The following is a 23908-nucleotide window of genomic DNA, read 5'->3' on the forward strand; positions in this document are numbered from 1 at the left end:
GGATATTTTGTTGTAGTAATGGAAAGCTAACACAACTGCCATCATCCTAGAGGTAATGCTACAACCGTATTCTCACCAATTACTACAGCTCTCTGGTTGGTCAGGAATCCTTGCAAGTCACTGCACACAGTGACAGTTCCTGCCTGCCACAGGGTATTTATATAAGCGAGCATACCAAGGCAGAGATGCTGGAAACGTGGTGTCAGCTTACACAGACACTTCAGCCAAATAAGGATGTTAGTTTCGATGTAGTTAGAACCTCATCAGTTTCCAACTGAATCAAGGCTGGCTGGCGTGTTCCTTTAAAGCATTCTCAGTCATTTCTAAAAATCTTAGTTGTTACGGGCAAAGTTGGTATTGAGAATCTTACCTTGATTGGCTAAATTAACACTAATATAGACCTCCAGCTTTGCGCTGGGTTTGTGGGACTCATGGAAGCACTTGTCAGAAGTCAGAGAAAGGACCGCAAAGTTTGCACCAAGTTTTGGCTGTAGCTGCTCCTGAGCATTTCTCTCCTGGGAGCCGAGCGGTCACAGCTCGCTTTTGTAAGTACCTTGCATGTGGTGACTTTGCTGAGACGCGAGCTTGAGTTTTGAGTCTGGGAAGTTCGGGCTGCATGGGTTTCTGTGCTTAAGACTTCCAACAGAAAGGATTAAAAAAAAAATTACTGCCTCATTGGGAAGAGGCATTTACTCTGGAATGGAGTTAAAGAACAAATTACCATGACTCACTCCAGAAAGCTTCTTATTAGCTTTGAATTAAACCTTAGTGTAAACAATTCTGTTCTCGTGACAAGTAATAGTGTGGGAGTTATTTTTGTGGTTTGATATCCAAAACACCTGTTGAGGGCCAAGCACAAAGCAGTTTTTCCGAGACAATTATCTTTGTCAGGACATTTGTTTGTAGATAATCAAAGAATTAATAGATGAAAAACATCATCTGTTCACAGTAGTCTAAACCAGAGGAAAATTGAATTATGTGTTTCAGCTAGAGGTTGTTGCAAAGAGCCCAGTGGGACGACGCTGCCCCGGCCATTCCTGGGGAATAGGCAATCGCACACGCTGGGCTCAGCTGAGAGGGTGACACCATGATTCTGAATTGCTAGTAACACTCAGGGCTCGCCAGCTTTGTCGGTTGTTCCCAGATGCCCTCATTTGGGGATGCCAAAGATAGCAACAACTGGGTGTCCTAACAGCTGTGGGTTCTGGTTTTCAGGCCACATGACCTTGTATCCACTTACTAGTATAGTCACTTGCAAGTCATTCGCAGACTCTCAGTGGCCATGAGTCACATCCAAGTCCATTTTCTCTGATAGTCCATTGTTTTCTATTTGCACTCTGCAGTTCATGAAGAAACAGATTACTCAGTAGCTTCTATTTACATCGAGACTTTATGTAAAGGAGCTTTCAGAGCAATTTTTAGTTTACCTTGAGCTGTTAATTTTAGATTTTATTTTACTTATTTATATATTTTTAAATATTTTGCTTATTTATTTGAAAGAGAGAGACACAGAGCAAGTATGGGCATGCCAGGGCTTCCTGCCACTGTAAACGAACTCCAGACGCATGTTCCACTTTGGACATCTGGCTTTATGTGGGTACTAGGGAATCTAACCTGGGCCATCATTAGGCTTTGAAACCAAGTGCCTTCAATCACTGAACAGTCCTCCAGTCCTGAGATTTCACTTTAATTTGCCTTCTGAAAAGGTGGCAGGACAAGCCATTTGGATATTTGATTAGCTGTACTGTTAACTGTGAAGTCAGTTTTTAAGCTGTGACTTTCTAGCTAGCCCTCTATTTTGTAAACTCTTGATTAAGCTTTGGGGATTTCAGTAGCAGCAGTTACATTCCTGAAGGGGAAACTAAAGCTCAAGGAAGCTAAGCCAGATTCAAAGCTGAACCAGGCATCCGTCACTATGCCTAAAATAGAAGCTGTCTTTGGAACAATGATCCTGTGATGTGACACATTCAAACTTTATTTCCTGGTCAAAAAAAAAAAAATCAGTGTTTAATATAATAAAGTAGGAAGAGATGATGAGATACAAATACTTCTATAGCCATGCATCATCAGTCAACATTTTGTGAGCTTGTTTTGATCGGGCAAGGGGTAAGGTTTTATCTCAGGTTTTTTTACTTTGCTGTTGTCATCTATTTCATTTTAAGTTTTTAAAATTTTATTTGCAAGCAGACAGAGAAAAAGAGAGAGAGAGAGAGAGGAGACAGAGGAAGAATGGGTGTGCCAGGGCTTCTAACCACTGCAAATGAACTCCAGACACATGCACCTCCTTGCGCACCTGGCTTACGTGGGTACTGGGGAATTGAACCGGGGTCCTTTGGTTTCATAGGCAAGTGCCTTAACCCCTAAGACATCTCTCCAGCCCCCTGTTTTAATTTTTTTTATAATGTCAAGTTTTTCTGTTGGGAATGCTACATATTTGGAACTCAGTAATAACAACTATTGACATTGGCAAGTAAAACGTGGGGTGGGCATTGTATGTTTCTCCTAATTAAAATTTCAGAATAACTCACACACATATTTCAATTCTACCTCTTAAAAAAATACTAGTACATTGTTTTTGGAGCTTACTCTGTTTCATAGCTAGGGTTATGGGAGCACATGTTCCACAAATACTACCTGGTTATAGAAATTACTAAAAAATTGTCCTCGCTCTCTTTCTCTTTCTCTTTGTATACCTTACTCCTCAATTTAGTTGCTCCTAACTTTATAGTTTCATCCTATGGCTAAGTATTAAAGGACATTTCTTTTAAAACAATGACAATCAGAAGTTGTTTTTGTTGCCACCTATGGACAGGTACAGAGTTCACTGCATTGATCTTCCTAAAGTCCACATTGATGTTACATAAGGACTTTTACTCTCCAGCTTATTTCTGCCTCAAATTCTTTTGAAAACAGTGGGATTCAAATCGTAAATATTTTAGGTGTTCCAACGTAACTAAGATAAGTCACTGTCTCTAACCCTGACACTGGACATTTCAGCAGGTCTTGTTCTCATCCTCAGGAGTTCTCAGTCCACTGAGGAGGTCAAAGATAGAAGGAAGGAAATGTGATCAACTGAGAGCAGATGTTTTCATAGGAGAATATCCAGTGCTCAGCAAAGGCACACACAAAAGAGGAGCACTTTTGTCATTTTAGAGGAGGCTTTGTTTGCAGTGAGTCTTGAAGGAGGGTGAGGGAAAGGTGTGGGGGAAGGAAAGGCACCATGAGGGAAGACACAGTGAGCAAACAGAACACCACACAAGAGCCTCCATCCCGCTGTGTGACTAGCTAAGCCATGATCAAGGGGTTTGCCTTGCAGATCACTGGTGACCTCCCTTGTGGAGGGGAGGGGGTGAACTAATGCATGTCTAACATCCTTCCAGAACCAAAATCTTAGGTCACCAATTCATTTTATGCAAAGAGAAAAACAAAGAGTAAGTTTTCTTAGTAATTAGAATGTGCCTGCTAAAGCCTTTTTTTTTTCTTCATCAGTCAATGGTCAAGGCTCTCTGCTGCATCAGAAAGATCTGCTTACAGTCCCAGCTAATCTTCACCTGTCATGAGAGACTATCAACTTACGTGTAAACTTTAACTTAAAGTATTTGTTACATAAGTGGCCTCAAAATCATGAAACCCAGGTAGAGCCCTCAGAGGTTCTGGAGTCCAGCAACATTCCTCTCCACAGCATCAAATTTTGTTAAAGTGAAACCCACAGCTCGTATCTAATGGTTCACGCATCCATTAGAGGGTGCGGACTCATGCCATATTAAAGGAAAATCTAGCATTGGAATTTTGTGTTAAAGCATCGAACAATTGTAAGAATTCATGTACACATAGTATATATACACATATTAGAATCTTTTTGGTCTCAGGTTGATTTTTTTTTCTAAAAATTTTTTCTATTTATTTATTTATTTGAGAGAGAGAGAAAGAGGCAGATAGAAAGAAAGAGAGTGGGTGCGCCAGGGCCTTTAGCCACTACTGATGAACTCCAGATGCATGCACCACCTTGTGCATCGGCTTTACATTGATACTGCAGAACTGAACCTGGATAATTTAGGCTTTGCAGGCAATTGCCTTAACCACTGAGCCACCTCTCCAGCCCCTGATTACTTTTAAAATAGTCCTTATAATCATACCTAATTTTTTTTCATAAATCATAACACCAAGCTAGGAGCAACAATAAACATTTTTAGATAACCAGTTACAAAAGAAAAAGCAAAAACAACAATAGAACCAGTTTTGTGTGGGAACTCAGGAACAGATGAGTATGAACAACTGTGTGCTTCTCAAACCTTAGCCCCACATTTGATTCTGAGCTTCCTGGCGAGCAAAGCCAAAAGAATAGTTAGCTACCAAATTGTCCAACCAAGGAACTGTCCTCTTCTGGACACAGAAGAGCTCACTTGAAAGCAGTGTGTGGGTGGTTCTTCGCACGCCTGCGCAGCTTCCTGCTGGCTCGCTCTGGTGTGGTGTTACTCAGTTCAGCCTCTTCATTTAACGTGAGCGTTTCCTTCCAGGGACAATGAACCATTCCTTGCAGGACCCTGGCTCTCGAGGCATTCACGAAGAAGGAAAACTTTATATTGTGGATTCCATAAACGACTTAAACAAGCTGACCCTCTGCCCTGCCGGATCGGAGCACTTGTTCCGTACGTATGCCCCTGGTGGCTGCTGGGCAACGTAGAAATCCCAAGGCAACTAACTGTGCATGCGTGGGTGCAGGGTAGGCATCAGGGATCTCTGGGCACTGAGAATGCTGTTTATTGTTAGGCAATTTTTGTTTTCGTACTCCACATCCTTCCCCAGAATTTTTGGGCTTTGCTGGCTTCTCAGCAGGAGTTGAATTCTTCAAAAGTTCCAAGAAGCAGCCAGGCATGGCGCTATGCATTTGTAATGCCAGCACTTGGTAGAGTAAGGCAGGAGATCACAAGTTTGTAGCCAGCCTGGGATACACAGAGAGACCTTGTTTCAAACCTCCTAAGTCCCCACCACCACCAAAAAATAAGGCCTTTTTCTTTGGTGAAAAATCTTGTGGAGTTTCTGTCCTCGGGCAGGGGGGAACCCGAAGAATGGCTACCAAGGCTTGCTCGGTCCCTCTTGGGCTGTTGTGCCTCCTAATGACCAAAATTAGGTCCCTTATAGTATCCACTGTGCCTCAGGGGTCTTGTTTTATTGAAGATTACTGAGAAAATGTTTAGTACATTGAGGAGTTTTTTTTTTTAATCATTAAAATTCTGTTGGGTAGCAGTCAACTTCATTTTCTACTTTCAAGTTACAAATTGCCCAATTAAAGCATCAGAAGCAGGCATGGCTGGGGGAGGGTGGGGGCCAGGAGGCAGAAAGCAAGAATCTGCTGAACACTAAATTTGTATATTGCTCCCCAAATATTAGAAATGAGGTCTTTTAGATCCTTCTGAGCCCCATCGTTTCTAGCTTAACCTCTGGCATTCAAAGCAGGTATTAGTTGCCCATTTTCCATTTGTTTCACACCACTCTAAACGCGTCGTCCTGGGTTTTTATCTATCATTCCCCCCTTCTGGGTTCTTCCCTTTTTTTTTTTTTTTCCACCATTTTTATGCGTTCGTATTCTCACCTGTTTTTGCTGCAGGCATTCTCAGGAAAGGTAGGTACTGGAGTGTCAGCCTGCGCTGTTGCTTTAATTAGGACGCAGAAGCTGCGTTTGTGGAGGGTGACTGGATGCTCTGGACTCCCCAGAGTGAGGAACCAGCCCGAGGTAGAAGAATATCACAAAATGTGACCCAGCAGTCTCTACCCCAGGCTGTCAGGTTTCTTGTTCCCTGGAGTGTTCTTAGGCGTCCAGGACCTACAAAGCAGCAAGGACAGGCAATTCCCAGCACAACATACTGAAAAGAAGCTTGCCTCTGGAGCAGAACTGTCTTGAAAAGAACCGCAATAACCCAAAATGCCTCAGGGCCACTTCTGACTAGATGATGTAATTTGTAATGGCGAGAGGCCCTGGTGTGCCCATTCTCTCTCTATCTGTCTCTCTCTTAAAAACAAAAAAAAAAAAAGGGCTGGAGAGATGGCTTAGCGGTTAAGCGCTTGCCTGTGAAGCCTAAGGACCCCGGTTCGAGGCTCGGTTCCCCAGGTCCCACGTTAGCCAGATGCACAAGGGGGCGCACGCGTCTGGAGTTCGTTTGCAGAGGCTGGAAGCCCTGGCGCGCCCATTCTCTCTCCCTCTATCTGTCTTTCTCTCTGTGTGTCTGTCTCTCTCAAATAAATAAAAAATTAAAAAAATATATTTAAAAAAAATAAAATAAAAAATAAAAAAAAACAACAAAAAAAACAAAATAAAATAAATAAGTCAATAAATGGATGTAGGCATCCCAGAGTGTTTAGACTTCCATCCAGGCTAGATACTCCACACCTAGTTCTGTTTGCTCCTGGGTTACTTAGGGAAAAAAGCAATACAGTCTCCATCACTCTTAACCTTTCTCTTCTTTATTCCTTCCCCTGTGCCCTGCCACTCTAGGGCTAACAGTCTTTAAAGAATCTTCCAGAGCCAGGTGTGGTGGCGCACGCCTTTAATCCCAGCACTGGGAGGCAGAGGTAGGAGGATCGCAGTGAGTTCGAGGCCACCCTGAGACTCCATAGTGAATTCCAGGTCAGCCTGGGCCAGAGTGAGACCCTACCTTGAAAAAACAAACAAACAAACAAACAAAAAAACCCAAAAGAATCTTCCAAACAGGTCAAGGATCAGATGGCTTAAGCCTGTTTATTCCTTGGATAGCCAGTCCTAGCAGACAGCTTCAGGTTGTTGGGAGGAGCTTCCAAACCAGGCACAGTTATGGGAAGATTTACTTGAAGCTAGGGGCAGTTCCACAATGGTGGGAAAACAACAACAAACAAACAAACAAAAAACCACCACCAAAAGCCTGAACAATAACCTGCAGGCAAACTGCAGGGAACCCATGCATATCTTTAGGCTGGAATTCAGAGTCCACCCCCACATGTTTTAGGGCTGGACCCTAGGATAGTGACACCAAGTTAGGAGCTTGAATAAAACTGAATTGACTGGGGGACATCCATTCACACTACCACACCAGTACAGAAGGTGAGCAATTCCAAAGGTGCTGCGAATCCATAGGTTACTTTCCTGGGTTGAGCAGGGAAAATAAGTCTGGTCACTACTCCTCTCTCTAACCATGGGCTGAGGAGATCCGTCATTGTTTCCCGCTAGCGCTAGAGGAGAAGATCCCAGATGCTGGCGGGAACTCGGGCGGTGGAAGCCCTGGTCTATTTCTCCTGGGACTTCTCATTGTGCTGGTCGTCAGCTTGGCACTGGTTTTCTTCGTGATCGTTCTGATAAGTAAGTACCTCTGGTGAGTCTTCACTGCTTCCGTGTGCACTCCTATATGTGTAATTTATTTTTTTTTATTGACAGCTTCCATAATTGTAGACAATAACCCATGGTAATTTCCTCCCCACTTTCCCCTTTTGAAACTCCACTCTCCATCATTACTCCTTCCTACTATCAATCAGTTTCTCTTTTATTTTGATGTCATGATATTTTCTTACTGTTACGATGGTCTTGTGTAGGTACTGTCAGGCACTGTGACGTCATGGATATCCAGGCTATTTTGTGTCTGGAGGAGCACGTTGTAAGGAGTCCTTTGGCTCTCATATTCTTTCTGCCACCTCTTCCGCAATGGACCCTGATCCTTGGAAGATATGAGAGAGATGTGTCAGTGCTGAGCACTCTTCAATCACTTGTTATCAGCACCACGAGGCCTTCTGAGTCATCCCAAGGTCACTGCCATCTGAAAAGAGAAGCTTCTCTAACCAAAAGTGAGAGTAGCATTAATATATGGGTATGAACATTAAGAGAAGTGATTACTGGGCAGTTTGGTGAGCATAGTATATACACTTATCCAGACATCAGCAGATGTTATACCCCTAGGGCTCATGGCTACCCCTGTTGTAGGTTTTCAGTATCAGGGATGTATTCCCTCTCATGGAGTGGGCCTCCAGTCCAATTAGAGAGCAGTTCATTTCTCCCATCACAGACATGCCACTATTGCATCCGTTGGCTCATTTGGCCTGGCTGGCCAAATATAAGGCTTTCAGTGTCCACTGTTTGTATCTTTACTGGTAAATTCCCTCTCTCCCATTGAATTGCCTGCAGCATGGCTTTTTCCAGCTTTCTGTCAGCTGGTCTACATGGAGGACGTTATCAGCTTAGCTCTAGCATGATTCTCAGTGACCTTGCAACCCAAGTATGTGGAGTCTTCAGCAATAGGATCTTACCATCTATTCCTTGTGGGAAACCAAGAGCCTTGGCAAAGCCCTAAAATGTTTTAGGGGTATCAGTGAGCTCCCTGGTCAACAACTCACTGGAAGGTATCCCATCCCTGGCACTGAAAATTTTCTAGTAACAATCTATGGCTTCTGAGTGTTCCATTGCCCAAAAAAGTAGGTTTCCATATCACTTGTTTATATCCTCTTAGATTTTGTTTAGCCCTCCCTACACCTTTCCTTTACTCAATCTCTTCCCCTGACCTCACTTAAGCCTTTTCACCCTTTCCTGTCTCAGGAACCCTCCTCACTGATTTCCACAATGGCTGTATCAGATTGCATTCCCACCAACAGTGTAGATGGGTTCCTCTTTTGCCACGTCCTCACCAGCATTTATGGTCATTCATTTTCATGATGGTAGCCAATCTGACAGGAGTGAGATGGAATCTCGGTATAGTTTTCATCTGCATTTCCCTGATGGCTAGGGAGATAGAACATATTTTTAGATGTTTATATGCCATCTTTATTTCTTCTTTTGAGAACTCTCTTTTGTTCCATAGCCCATTTTTAACTGGTTGTTTGATTTCTTATTATTTAGTTTTTTGAGTTCTTTGTATATTTTGGATATTAATCCTCTGTCAGATGTATAGCTGGCAAGATTTTCTCCTATTCTGTAGGTTGTCTCATTGCTTTATTCACAGTGTTATTTGCTGTACAAAAGCTTTGTAATTTCATGAGGTCCCAGTAGTTGATCCATGGTTTTATTTCCTGAGCAACTGGGGTTCTATTCAGAAAGTCTTGCTGAAGGGTTTCCCCTACTTTTTCTTCTAGCAGTTTCAGAGTTTAAGGTCTGATACATTAGTACTAGACCATTTGATCCATTTGGACTTAATTCTTGTGCATGGAGAGAGATAAGGATCTATTTTCATCCTTCTATAGGTACAAATCCAGTTTTCCCAGCACCATTTGCTGAAGATGCTGTCTTTTCTCCAATGAGTATTTCTGGCATTTTTGTTGAAGATCAGGTGGCTGTAACTACTTAGACTTCCATCTGTATTCTTTATTCTGTTCCATTGGTCTACATGTCTGTTTTTGTGCCAGAACCATGCTGTTTTTGTTATTATGGCTCTGTAATATAGGTTAAAATCAGGTATGTTGATACTGCCAGGCTTATTTTTGTTGCTCAAAATTGTTTTAGATATTCAAGGTTTTTTGTGCTTCCAAATGAATTTTCAGATTGTTTTTTCTATTTCCATGAAGAATGCCATTGGAATTTTAAAAGAATATTTATTTATTTGACAGAGAAAGAGGGAGAGAGTGAGAGAATGGATGTGCCAGGGCCTCCAGCCACTGCAAAAGAACTCCAGACATGTGCTCCCCCATGTGCATGTCCTGGGAAATCAAACCTGGGTCCTTTGGCTTTGCAGGCAAACACTTTAACTGCTAAGCCATTCCTCCAGCCCACCATTGGAATTTTGATGGGGATTGCATTAAATGTGTAGATAGCTTTTGGTAAGATTGCCAATTTCACAATATCTATTCTTCCAATCCAAGAACAAGGGATGTCTTTCCATTTCCTACTGTCTTCTGAAATTTCTTGCTTAAGTGTTTTAACGCTTTCATTATAGAGATCCTTTACTTCCTTGGTTAGGTTTATTCCAAGGTATTTTATTTATTTATTTTTGATGCAATTGTGAGTGGGAATGATTCCCTGATTTCATCCTCTGTGTGTTTGTTGTTAGCATATAGGAAGGCTACATTGTCTAAAATAGACCATATATTAGGACACAAAGCAAATCTTAACAAATACAGGAAAATCAAAATAATTCCTTGCATTCTATCTGACCACAATGGAATCAAACTACAAATCAATACCAAGAAAAACTATAGAGCATACACAAAATCATGGAAACTAAACAATACACTACTAAATGATGAATGGGTAAATGAAGAAATCAAGAAGGAAATCAAAAATTCACAGAGCCAAATAAATGAGAACACAGCATACCAAAGCCTTTGGGACACAATGAAGGCAATCCTAAGAGGGAAATTTCTAGCTTTATGTGCCTATATTAAGAAATTAGGCCATAAATAAACAACGTATGCTTCACCTTAAGGCCTTGGAAAAAGAAGAACAATACAAACTGAAAATCTGTACATGGGAAGAAATAATAAAGATTAGGGCAGAAATTAATGAAATAGAAACAAAAAAAAAAAAAAAATCCAAAGAATCAATGAAAGAAAGAGTTGGTTTACCCTGACTTGGAAGGTAAAAGCAGCACTTCCAATGCAAGCCGATATCCGAGGCTTTTTTGGGCAGGAATAAGCCCAATTACCTTTTGGGATGGCTTTGGCCTCAGTAATGCTGTGTACCTGCTTGGGTCCCTCTTTGCTGCGCCGTGGGTTCAGGTAGGCTGGCTGGGTTGCGGCTCTGATCGCCTTTGCCGGGTGCAGTGTAGGTGATCTTCCTTCCCCAGGTCCCTGGTGCTTGCTGGTGCTTGTGCTGGTGTTGAAAGGAGGGGTGGCTGTGGATGGTGGCTGAAGTTTTCCCACTGGTCCTCGTGATCTTCTTCCTCATGAGCTGCTCCACCTGTCTTTGCCATCCTCCCCTTCATGTTTCTTGAGTTTGCGAGGAGCTCCGGTGTGAGTGGAGAATCCCCTCACCTGGCTTTTCCTGCGGCTCAGGCCAAGCCTGGCAGCGGTGGCCTCGTGGACCTGGTGCCGCCGCTGCTGGAGCCGCTTCTGCCTGCCTCTGTGGGCTCTGGATGCTCTGGGTCTCTCCTACTTCTCTGCTGAGGTTGATAATTTCTTATACATATCACTTTTTAGTAGAAAAGCATATTTTGATTTTTTTTTAAAATTTCTCTCCCCTAGGCTGCTTTGATGTGGTTCCTATATTTTTATTTTTTTTTGTTCATTTTTTATTTATTTGTTTGAGAGTGACAGAGAGAGAGAGAAAGAGACAGAGAGAGATTAAGAATGGCGGGCCACAGCTTCCAGCCACTGCAAACGAACTCCAGATGCGTGTACCCCCTTGTGCATCTGGCTAACGTGGGTCCTGGGGAACCAAGCCTCGAACCGGGGTCCTTAGGCTCCACAGGCAAGCACTTAACCGCTAAGCCATCTCTCCAGCCCCTATGCTGCCATCTTAACCAGAAGTCATGTGCACTCTTTACAGATGGTTTCCATAGCTGTTGTTTAATAGTGCTTCTGGAATGAGTCAGCCCTGCCTGGGCATCAGAATTTTCAGGAAAATAAAACAAAACAGCAAGAGAGCCACAGCCTCAAGAGAACCCTTTTGGAGTCAGGGACAGGGTTCTGGGGCACAAGTCTGTTGCACACTCCTACAATGCTAGGCTACAAATGTTTATATAATACATTAATTTCTTACTTGGAGACCCTAGCTGCCAAATCATAGGCAACTTATCCAGTTCATTCTAGGATTTTTTGACCCAACATATAGATTGTTTTATGCTTTAGATTCAGGATGATTATACCATATAGGCACACTCAGGTTTCAAACTCCCCCTCAGGTCTTCTCATTTGCATGTCACCCAACAAATCAACCTGATACATCTGGGGGCTTGTACAAAAGTGTATGTGGGGGGGAGCTGCGTGAGGTGGCACACTCTTTTAATCCCAGCACTGGGGAGGCAGAGGTAGGAGGATCACTGTGAGTTTGAGGCCAGCTTGGGACTACAGAGTGAGTTCCAGGTCAACCTGGGCTAGAGTGAGATACTAGCTCAAAGGAGCAAACCAAACCAAAAGAAACAAAAAAACGGCATCGGCGATGTGACAAGGTAATTTCTTCCTTGGATGATGCTGCAGGCTGATGTCCTGTTCCTGATAGAAACTGCTCTGCCTGCTCTTGGTCTGGGCCATGCGTGTGTCCTTCAGTAGTGACACAGGCTGTTGCAGTCCAGTTCACATTGCTGGTAGAAATCACCCAACCAAGAGCAGCTTCTGGGAAAAAGAGATTTATTTTGGCTTACAGGCTAGAGGGGAGCTCCACGATGGCAGGGGAAAATGATGGCATGAGCAGAGGGTGGACATCACCCCCTGGCCAACAGAAGGTGGACCACAGCAACAGGAGGGTGTGCCAAACACTGGCATGGGGAAACTGGCTATAAAGCCCATAAGCCTGCCCCCAACAATACACTCCCTCCAGGAGGCATTAATTCCCAAATATCCATCAGCTGGGGAGCTAGCATTCAGAACACCTAAGTTTATGGGGGACACCTGAATCAAGCCACCACACAGGCCTTCCCACCGCTGCTTGTCAGCCTAGAGACTCGCAAGCTGACAGTGTTTCCTTCCTCTCTGCCTTGAATGGTAGGAGGCACGCTGCCCTCTCTTCTCTTTCCGTACGTGGCCCCCTTTACCAGATCCACTACTCTTCTCCCTCAGATGACCCCTTTATACCATTATCTGGATTATTCTAATCTCCCATAGCACGAAACACTGCAAGGCGCTGGAGGCTAGGAGTCGTCTTTGACACTGTTGTGCTTGGATGCCTGGGTCTTTTCACCCTGTCATTTCTTCTGCTCTTTCTTGTTATAGCCTTTGACATTTTTTTTTTTTTTTTTTGAGAATGTCTATAATTCAGTCTGGCCTCAAACTTGCCTCCAAAGTGCTGAGATTACAGGTGCATGCCACCACATTTGGTTTAGCTTTCAACAGTTCTAAGAGAGAAGTGGCATTCTGTGTATTGGAGAAGAAGAGGTAGAGATGGTGCTGGGGAAGGAGTACGTGATCCTTTTATTGCCTCCAACCCCTTCTCTTCTCCAAAGGCTCCTCCCTTCCAGCCTGCCTGTCTTGTGTCTTTGGTGTCTGCGGTAGGCTGGTAAGGAGGCCTGATGTTTAATTGCTTCTCTCTCACCCAGTTGATTCCCTTCCCCACTTAGACAGTGACATGTGAATTATCCTTGAAATCAATGGAAGCTTGTATTTTTGGACTTCCAGTGACCAAAGAGGAGATTGGTATCTTTTTGGGAAATATTATTCCAACATAGGCTAGTGATCTGTCTGTCAATCCTACCATACTTGACTAGTGGTAATGACTTAGTAAGCTAGTAACATGTTTAGGTATGTCTATAGATGAGGAAGCTCTATCCTTTATGGGATAGTGGTAAGAGTAAGGGAAATTTATAATAACAGATGATGAATAATGAGTGTTTAGTCTTAGGCACTGCGTTAAACACTTGATATCTATTTGTCAAAATCTTTCAACTATCTGTGCAGTGTAGAATCTATGTGTGCATGTGGGGAGATGGTACTGGGGATTTAACCTAGAGCTTTGTGTACATTAAGAAATGCCCAATTGGGCTGGAGGGATGGCTTAGTGGTTAAGCACTTGCCTGTGAAGCCTAAGGACCCTGGTTCAAGGCTCGATTCCCCAGGACCCACATTAGCCAGAAGCAGAAGGGGGCACACGTGTCTGGAGTTCGTTTGCAGTGGCTGATGGCCCTGGCGTGCCCATTCTCTCTCTCTCTCTCTTTCTCTCTGCCTCTTACTCTCTCTGTCTGTTGCTCTCAAATAAATAAATAAAAATAAATTTAAAAATTTTAAAAAAAGAAATGCCCTAGTACAGAGCTATAATCCCAGCCCTCCTTTTACTTTTTATTTTGAGAAGCCATTCATCAAGTTGTGTTGAACTCTTTGAGTAGCCTAGGCAGGCCTTGAACTTGTGATTCTTCTGTCTCAGCTTCTTGAGTAGCTAGGATTTGAGGCGGATACCATCTGTGCCTGACTAGGGTTGATTATTCTGAATTTATCAGTGACAAAACTGAAGCTTAGTATGCCCAAGATGACATAGTCATAAGTGCCAAGTTAGGCTCAAAAGCAGTATATGACACAAACACAATGCACTTCATCCAGCATCATGCTATTACTCTTAAAAAAAAAAAGATTTATTACAGCTGGGCATGGTGGCCCTTGCCTATAATTCCAGCACTGAGAGGTAGAGGTAGAAAAGTCAAATGTTCAAGGCCAGCCTTGGCTACAAAGTCTAGCTTGGGCTCCATGAGACCCTGTCCAAAAAAGCAAAAGAGAAATAAATTAATATTTATTTGGTATCTTCCCCCAAGGTTGTTTTGTTTTGTTTCCTTTTTTTCTTTAGAGATGTGTCAGTATAGCTCTGGCTGTCCTAGAATGTGTGATCTGCCTGCCCCTGCCTCCTGAGTTCTGGGATTGCAAGTGCAGACCACCCTGCCCGGCTCAAGTATTTTATTCTGCGGAAAAAATCATGTTCAGTAAGAAATGAAAGACGGGGCTGGAGAGATGGCTCAGCAGTTAAGAAGCTTACCTGCAAAGCCTAATGACCCAGGTTTAATTCCCCAGTACCCATGTAAAGCCAGAGGTACAAAGTGGCATATGTGTCTGGAGTTCATTTGCAGTGGCTAGAGGCCCTGCTGTGCCCATTCTCTCTGTGTGTCTCTTGTCTCTCTATCTCTTTCTACCTGCAAATAAATAAATAAATAAAATATTAGAAAAAGAAATGAGGGCTGGAAGATGGCTTAGCGGTTAAGCGCTTGCCTGTGAAGCCAAGGACCCTGGTTTGAGGCTCGGTTCTCCAGGACCCACGTTAGCCGGATGCACAAGGGGGGCGCACGCATTGGCATGCCCATTCTGTTCTCTCTCTGTCTGCCTCTTTCTCTCTCTCTGTCCGTCGCTTTCAAATAAATAAAAGTAAACAAAAATTAAAAAAAGAAAAAGAAATGAAAGATGATGGGCATAAAGAAGAATACCTTTATGTTGGGGTGGTGGGGGAAGCGGTGAGATTAGCACACTCAGGGGATCATGAGTTCAAGGCCAACCTGGGCTTCATTCATTGCATGATCCAGTGTTAAGAAACAAAACAAAAAATGCGTTTATTTTTTCTTACTGTACAATTATTTCTGGGCAGTTGAATTAAGCTCCTTATCTTGAGTTCTTTCTTGACCTTCAAAGCAGCGTCTAATATTTTTATTTCACTCAGGCAAGATCAGGGTTGTTTCCTTCTCCATGTTCACATTACTCCTCGGGGGCAGACCTGGGGTTCAGCCCGGCCTGTCCAGCTCCCAGTAGCCCCACCACCTGTGTCGTTGGGAAGAACAACCCTGCTGTGCTTTTCCAATAAACCTTACTCTCACCCGAGACCGGAGTTGGCACAGGCATCAGCAATGAACTTGACCCGTGCGCATCTTTAATAAGGAAACAGCTTTACTCTTGGTGAAAATGTGTTCTTTTAACTGATGTTCAAGAACTTCCCTTTTTTTACAACACAAAAGAACACGAGGCTATCTCATACTGGCCGCAGTCTCAGGTGGTTGGGGTTAATGTACTCGTCATAACGTGTGCACTGAAGAGGAAACTGTGGGTGCTGGTGGGTCCTGGTAGCAGCTTCATGGAGCCCAGCCATGCGTTCCACAGAACCCCAGTTGCGTGGGAGGACAAGCATTGCTTCAGAGTAAGGAAGGGGTTGGAAACGGTTGGCGTCAGCGATACTCAGTTTCCTTGCCTTTATTTATTTTTTTAAATTTCTGTGCCTCTCCGTGGGTTAGCAGCTATATAATTTACTCTTAAAAAAAAAAAAATTGGGCTGGAGAGATGGCTTAGCGGTTAAGCGCTTGCCTGTGAAGCCTAAGGACCCCGGTTCGAGGCTCGGTTCCCCAGGTCCCACGTTAGCCAGATGCACAAGGGGGCGCACGCATCTGGAGTTCGTTTGCAGAGGCTGGAAGCCCTGGCGCGCCCATTCTCTCTCTCCCTCTATCTGTCTTTCTCTCTGTGTCTGTCGCTCTCAAATAAATAAATAAAAAATTTATAAAAAAAAAAATTAGCGTGGGCTGGAGAAATGGCTTAGCAGTTGAGGCTCTTGCCTGCAAGGTTCAAGGACCTCGGTTCAATTCCCCATGACCCGTGTAGCCACATGCACAAGGTTGCGCACGCACGCGTCTGGAGTTGGTTTGCAGTGGCTGGAAGCCCTGGTGCGCCCATTTTCTCTCTCTCTGTCTTTCTCTCTTTCTCTCTCAAATAAATAAATAAAAGTAAAAATAAATTATTGGGGGGGGGAAGGAGTAAGGGCTCCTGCATGGCATGCGCACAGAGGTCGGAGGAGCGCTTTGGGGTGTCCTTGCCTTCCACCTGGTTAGAGGCAGCGCTGCCCTCTCTCTCTGCTGTTCTTCTTTGCCATGCTCACCAGAGAGCTTTTGGGGAATTCTCTCATCTCTGCTGCCCGGTTCCAGCCTACCTGGGCTTGCGGATGTGTGCTTCTACACTGAGACGTCTCCCTAGTCTCACTTGGTACTTTTTTTTTTTTTTTTTGCACGCTGAGCCCTTTGTTTTCTCGTGGAATTCATTTGGGGATCAGTGTCGTGTTGGGAAAAGATGAAGGAAAGCGTGGCGGCAACTTTCTCCTCAGTTTGGAAGAGGGTCCTGAGAGGAGACATAATTTTCTATGTCATGAGTTTACCTCAGTTTCACTTTTTCTTTTTCTTCCAAAAAATCAGATGGCTCGATTCAGCAATGTTCTTGTTCTCCTTTGTTAAGCTTGGTGATGCAGGCATACCATCTTGGCACTCGGGAGGTAGAGGCAGGCGGATCAAAAATTCAAGACGGGCCTCAGCTGCATAGTGAGTTTGAAGCCAGCCTGGACGACATATGAGATTGTCTCAAAACCCCCAAATAACAACACAACCATGTTTCTTCCAACATAAATGTTCAGAAATGAAGTAGAAACAAATGCTGGGCAGCCAATTTGTCTGAGGGCTTGAGGCAAACCTCTAACATTTATTTTTCCTTCCCACGTTAGTTTTAGCTATGCCCAGCAGTATGGTATTAACAAGCACTAGCTTGTTAAAGGTACCTTCAGAAAAGCCAGCCTACAATGATCAAGATCTGACAGAAAGTACCGACTGCATGGTGTGGTTCTTGGAGACTTTATTTATTTATTTATTTGAGAGCCACAGACAGAGAGAGAAAGAGGTAGATAGATAGAGAATGGGTGCTCCAGGAACTCCAGCCACTACAAACGAACTCCAGATGCATGAGCCACCTTGTGCTTCTGGCTAACATGGGTCCTAGGGACTAGAGCCTTGAACTTGGGTCCTTAGGCTTCACAGGCAAGGGCTTAACCACTAAGCCATCTCTCCAGCCCTTCCTGGAGATCTTAACTGGGCTAAACAGACCTCAAAGGGTTCCATTTCCCTGCTTACCACACTGCCTGGGTTCTGTTTATTTGGAAGCTACTGTACTCCGTTCTCAGGAGTGGTCTGAGAGGAATGATTGATGCCAGATTTGGGGGTTCAGGAGGGGTCTCCCAAAATTACAAACTCCAATTTGGGGGTCCTTATCATTTACTTAGGGATTGTGGGATTTATTTAAGGGAAATTGGGGTGTAGGAAAAGTCTGGAGCAGAGTCACAAGTATGTGGAAGAAGACACACTCGTGTGAAAGCTCACAGAGTTCATGAGGCGCATTGACGAGGAATGGAGGTCCGGGAAGAGGCTGGAGCAGAGGCGCACGCAGGCCGAACACAGCACCTAGGAGCTTGTGCAGGGAGACTCAGAAGAAACACGCACTCGCGTGGAAGGCACAGCATCTGCCCTGAGCCTCCGCAGGGAAGAAGGTTGGGAGTAAGTGATGATGACTTGAGAATAGGAGAGGGATTGCCACGGCAGTGAGAAATGGGTAGTAAGGAGAGCTACGCCCACGGTTACCCCGAGTTTAGAGAAATGACACAGGCAACAGGCCCACAGTTTAGAGGAAATATTCACACGCTGGATCAAGAGTGTATAGGAAATCCACACGTGGTAGACTCAGAGACCAGAGGAAAATCATACATGTAATTAAAGTGAGAAGTATGAAGCAGAGGCAAACAGAAAATTTACCCAGGCCAAGAAACAGTGCTCTGCATCCCCCCCCCCCCGTCCCCCACCCCAACCCCACAGTGAGGCTGGGTGGAAGGAAAGCCAGACTTACATGTATTCAGGCAGAGATCACAGGGCAGAGAGAGGGTAGAAATAGCATGTCTTTAAAGTCACTTAAAAATTCATTCTTTCATAAGGGGAAGATGCTACTGGTTTGTAGGTTCAAAGGGCCGCCTGCCTAGGGAGTGTGCTAGACTGTGCTTCTCTCTATGGGCTTTTGTCCCTAACTGAACCTGCCCAAAAGAAGCTAGCTTTCTCCCGAGTCTCCATCATGATCACAAGTTCATTAAGGGCTGGAAATTCAGAGCCAGCAGACATGTCAAAATGGCTGCAACTCAAATAATGAGCAAAAGCCCGTTTCTGAGAGTGGCTCAGAAAGGAGACAATGTGGCAATCACTTCAGGGACATGATCAAACCGCCGGCAGCTTCTTTGGGTTGCTCACACCCTGTCCTTTTTAGCCAGGATGTATGTGTCATTGTCAAAGGTGGTCTAGCCTGGCACCGGGGTAGGCCAGTCAACTTCAGACTTCACCAGTGCCTCCCAGGGCTCCTGGGATGCCTGAGGATGCACAGGAGGGGGTTTGCTGGGGGGGGGGGGTCTGCCCTCAGCTGAGCACACATACTGGGCTCCGCTGCTTGCAGGGGAACACTCTAGAATCCGGCTTAACGCAGTCTGTTTTCCATTTTGAAGTTCAAACCGGAAGCAGGATGGACGACGTGTCCAGAAGGCTGACCACCGAGGGAAAGGACATAGCCGACCTTAGGAAAATGAACAGCCTGATCATCAAGCGGCTCAACCAGCTGGACTCCGAAGGAAACTAGAGACCGGATTCCCCAGGGCTTAGCGGCTTGCACCTGAGCTGCTCAGCGTCCTGGAGGGGCCTGGGGCTGGACCCTGGGCAGCTCACTTCCTCAGGCCGCAGGACATTGGGACAAGCCCACAGGGTCGGAGGAGCCCCGGGGCAGGGGACTTTGGAGACAGCAGCTGGAAAGTGAACGTGACCCAGCTTGTTCTCTGCTGACCCGGGCTGATTGGCGTTGAATGAACCCCAGAATCCAGCTCTGTGCGTGCAGTTTTTCTTACAGGAGGAGCTCTGTGTAGAACAAGTTCAGTGTGCCAGTGGGGTTTGGGATGTCCTTGTAAGCCTAAGGAATTCACTGAACTGTAGGTGTTTTGGGGAGGGGGGGCTTCCACTTTTTCATAACAGACACTGTTCCTGCTCAGGTGTGAGACTTTGGCTCTCTTTTCCCAGAGTCAGTGATGGAGGTGGGAGGGGGCTTTCAGAGCAAGGTGCTATGAGGTGATCACTGGAGAAATCCCGGGTGTTAGTTATGGGTGTGCTGGGGCCTAATAAATTGTATTACCTCGACGGAGCTCCTGTGTTGCTCCAATTATCTGAAAGTACAGCAGCGCCCACGCGGGAACAGGAAGATGACAGAGTTACTGCAGTTACATAAACCTTGTTAAAACTTTGTCATTAAAAAAAAAAAAAGTCCCTCAGCGCCTTGCTCATCAGTTTGGAGGAAATGTGATCGACTTGTCACCTTTGCCAAACCAGAATAGAAAACTGTACTTAGAATATTTGGAATCTCTCTTGCTTAGCACGAAGAGTAAGGTCTATGTGATACAGGATATGGGGCAAAATAAATGAGTTTAAGAACATAAGTTTTTATTTATTTATTTATTTATTTATTTTCAAGGTAGGGTCTTGATTTAGCCCAGGCTAACCTGAAATTCACTCTGTGTTCTCAGGGTGGCCTTGAACTCACGGTGATTCTCCTACCGCGGTCTCCAGAGTGCTGGGATTAAAGGAGGGTGTCACCATGCCCGGCAAAAGCACAAGTTTTTTTTTTTTTTTTTCTGAAGGTTTAAGAGCAGTTGCTTTATTAGAAAATAAAGATGACTACTTTATCTCAGTGGGAGGATCTCAAAATTCCTATCTTCATTTGCTGGGAATATTTGGCTCTTTTCCTTTCATCTTGCTTGCTCATCAAACAGTAAGTTTAACATACAGGACTGTCTACGTACATAGTGTTCTTGCCTCAGATCTTTCAGCTTCATTCAAGCTGAAGTTGACCAAAGGCAATGAGTTAATTTTCCTCACGTGATCCCTGGCCTTTAGGCAAGAAACTGGATCTTTGAGCCAACATATTACTGTTAACTTCTTTAAACTCTTTCCATTAAGCTTTACTCTGGACAGAAAGAGGGAGAGAAAGATTGAGAGAGAGAGAGAGAGAGAGAGAGAGAGAGAGAGAGAGGGAGACTGAGGCAGAGACAATGGGCGCTAGAGGGCCTCCAGCCACTGCATATGAACTCTAGATGCGTGCACCCCCTTGTGCATCTGGCTAATGTGGATCCTGGGTAATTGAGCCTTGAACCTGGGTCCTTAGGCTTCACAGGCAAGCACTTAACCGCTAAGCTATCTCTCCAGCCCCCTATACTTTTTAAAAATAAAAACGTATTTATAAGTCAATTCAAGAATGCATTTTAATTTTATCATTTTGAGTTGCTCACAAGCATTTGAGTTTACCTGAAAATGAACCAGACACACCAACACATTTTTTTTTTTTTTTTTTTTTTTTTTTGGTTTTTCGAGGTAGGATCTCATTCTGGTCCAGGCTGACCTGGAATTAACTCTGTATCTCAGGGTGGCCTTGAACTCATGGTGATCCTCCTACCTCTGCCTCCCGAGTGCTGGGATTAAAAGGAGTGCGCCATCACGCCTGGCTACCAACACATTTTTAAATAACATTCAATAGATAATGAAATAAACACAATGACATTTTGTTTACCCGTTTACACTCAAAAAAGCAGTTACACTCTTTCTTAAAATTGATCAGTATCATGCAGAACATTTTTACAAGCTGAAATCTGTGTCTACTGGAAAATTCTTGTTGAACTCTTGTGGCAAAAGTCACCTTTAAATTAGGATTTATTGTAAAAGTACTTCAGAAACTAGGGGATCTGATGCAACACCTTTTAGAAAATACCTATGTCTTTCTGCTTATTTTTATGAATTTTTCCTTTCTACTTAGCCAGTGTACACATTTTATGCTGAGTAATAAATGGTCTTTATTCCACAAGTTACAATTTTTACAACATGAAGTATTTGAAGAAAATCACTTTGCCTCTTTCCAGGTTGGCATTGTCCTGCCTGTATTACACGCACAGATGGAGACACAGGGACCCTCTGGCACTCACAGTCTGGAAATACTGTGGCTTGTGGTACTGGGTTCACAAAGCACCAACTTCTACTGACATTTGGTTTCATTTATCATTTTATTTATTTATTTATTAGATACAGAGGTGGGGGGGAGCGACAGAATGGGCACTGCAGACGAACTCCAGATGCATGCGCCACAATGTACATCTGTCTAACGTGGGGTCTGAGAATCGAACCTGGGTCCTTAGGCTTCACAAGCATGCGCCCTAACCGCTAAGCCATCTCTCCAGCCCTCTACTGACAGTTTAAAGTGTCAGCTGGCTACTCGTGGGTCTGTTAACAGTAAAACACAGTGGGTAAAAATGCAGACTTGGTAATTCAACTTTCTGGTTCAAATTGTGGTGCCACTTACTGTGACTTTGGATAAATTATGTGTTTGCTTTTTTTTTTAAATCAGTACAATTGGATAATTAAAAATCTATGTTAGGCTGGAGAGATGGTGTAGCAGTTAATGCACTTGTCTGCAAAGCCAAAAGACCCAGGTGCAATTCCTCAGTACCCACACAAAGCCAGATGTACAAGGTGGCAAATGTGTCTGGAGTTTATTTGCAGTGGCTAGAGACTCTGATGTGCCCATTCTCTCTCTCTCTCTCTGCCTCTTTTTCTTTCTTTCTATCTCTCAAATAATAAATAAAATAAAATATTTAAAACAAAATCCATGTCATAGTATTATAGGCTATAAAGGGGTGAAAAGTGCAGAATTTAAGACAGTCTTTGAAACAAAGAAAAGTATTGAAGTAAATGCTAATTGTTCTTATTGTTAAAAGTCATAGATGTGGCATAGTGGAAATGTGCTGCTGCATTTATTTATTTATTTGACAGAGAAAGAGGGAGAGAGGGAGGGAGGGAGGGGAGAGAGAGAGAGAATGGGTACGCCAGGGCTTCTAACCACTACAGACTAACTCCAGATGCTTGCGCCCACTGTGTATCTGGCTAACGTGGGTCCTGGGAAATCAAACCTGGGTTCTTTGGCTTTGCAGGCAAATGCCTTAACTGCTAAGCCATCCCTCCAGCCCTTCATTTTAATCTATACTGGTGAGGACTTGGTCCTTCCCCCTGCCCCCAGTTGTGTGGTTTAACATTATAGTATCCTGATATCATCTGACCAAGGATGGAAGGGTGGGGATATTTTAGCAAAATAACTCATGGTATTTCAAGAGACGATCAGTATAAGCAGAAAGGTGTGGGGCTGGAGAGATGGCTTAGCGGTTAAGCGCTTGCCTGTGAAGCCTAAGGACCCCGGTTCGAGGCTCGGTTCCCCAGGTCCCACGTTAGCCAGATGCACAAGGGGGCGCACGCGTCTGGAGTTCGTTTGCAGAGGCTGGAAGCCCTGGTGCGCCCATTCTCTCTCTCTCCCTCTATCTGTCTTTCTCTCTGTGTCTGTCGCTCTCAAATAAATAAATAAAAAATTAAAAAAAAAAAAGAAAGGTGTGGAATTTTCCTAACAGCCTAGAAGAACACATTAGGCTCCTTCCTGCCTGAGAAGAGGAGCCTGTCTCTACTGACCACTGACTTGACCGCAAGGTGTGGCAGGAGGAGGCAGCGAGAACATTACAGGAAAAGGAGCTGAAAGGGCTAAGAGATTTCTTAGCAGTTAAGGGGCTTGCCTGCAAAGCCAAAGGACCTAGGATTGATTCCCCAGAATCCATATAACATGCTCAAGGTGGCTCCTGTATCTGGAGTTTATTTGCAGTGGCTGGAAGCTCTGGCAAATCCATTCTTTCTATCTGCCTCTCTGTGTCTCTCGAATAGCTAAATAAAAATTTAAAAAGAAGAAAAAGAGTTTAAAAAGAAACAGGAGGAACTGCTGACCTAAGACATGTCCTAATAGGAAAAGAAAAGAAAATTTGACCATTCTCACAGATGCTGAAACAGATTATTTTCTGAGAAGGTACTTTATCGGCATTCCTCTTCTGATGTTCCTGTCTGTAACAGAAGGAAGCACAAACTTCTGGTCCCAGCACCATGCGTCTTCTCTTCTGACATCAGGATGCCAACAGAGCCTTCTTTCAGACCCTTGAATTGCTCTGCCATGACAGCTATCTATAGTAAGCCTGGCCCTGCCCTGCAGACTCTGACAGAAGAGGGGCTGAGGAGAGGCCGAGCCACCCCAGGAAAGCCAGGGAAAGTCAGGCTGAGAGAACCCGGTCAGCTCTATGGCCCTGTTCAAACAAGGTGGAAGGCAAGGACCAGCACAAAAATTGTCCTCTGCCCTACACACACACACACACACACACACACACACACACACACACTTGGGCATGCATGTACCTGCGCTCCCACACATATCACCTCCCCCCCAAAAAAGAAATGCAATTTGAACAAAACTATGTCACTACTAAATTTCCTTTCCCATTAAAGAGAGATTCAATGGGACCCACAGGAAGTCACATAACTGCCTCTGGAAGAAGATCAAGAAAGCTTTTATTCTGCTTCATTTCTTCTTTTTCTTTCAAGGCTGATATTGCCAATAAAATACATTTGCTTTTCATGCAGCAATGCGGCAAGGAGGAGGTGAACAA

General features: G+C 44.2%; 1 protein-coding gene across 1 annotated transcript; it reads left to right on the forward strand.

The window, feature by feature from the left end:
• Window positions 1–528: 528 nt before the first annotated feature.
• On the forward strand, window positions 529–19795 carry Lsmem1 (leucine rich single-pass membrane protein 1). Its single transcript, XM_004652671.2, has 4 exons — window positions 529–545; window positions 4518–4649; window positions 7202–7330; window positions 18854–19795. Exons 2-4 carry the CDS (start codon window positions 4523–4525, stop codon window positions 18982–18984), a joined length of 387 nt encoding a protein of 128 aa, XP_004652728.1. The 5' UTR covers window positions 529–545; window positions 4518–4522; the 3' UTR covers window positions 18985–19795.
• Window positions 19796–23908: the final 4113 nt, after the last annotated feature.

This window comes from Jaculus jaculus, chromosome 16 (assembly GCF_020740685.1).
Source record: "Jaculus jaculus isolate mJacJac1 chromosome 16, mJacJac1.mat.Y.cur, whole genome shotgun sequence".
Classification (NCBI taxonomy): domain Eukaryota; kingdom Metazoa; phylum Chordata; class Mammalia; order Rodentia; family Dipodidae; genus Jaculus; species Jaculus jaculus.

Excerpts from the sequence above, each read along its gene's own strand:
- Lsmem1 (XM_004652671.2), top strand. The coding sequence starts at position 4,523 with ATGAACCATTCCTTGCAGGACCCTGGCTCTCGAGGCATTCACGAAGAA. Across the intron at positions 4,650-7,201 it reads CGGATCGGAGCACTTGTTCC|CGCTAGAGGAGAAGATCCCA; the intron begins GTACGTATGCCC and ends GTTTCCCGCTAG. Across the intron at positions 7,331-18,853 it reads CTTCGTGATCGTTCTGATAA|TTCAAACCGGAAGCAGGATG; the intron begins GTAAGTACCTCT and ends TCCATTTTGAAG.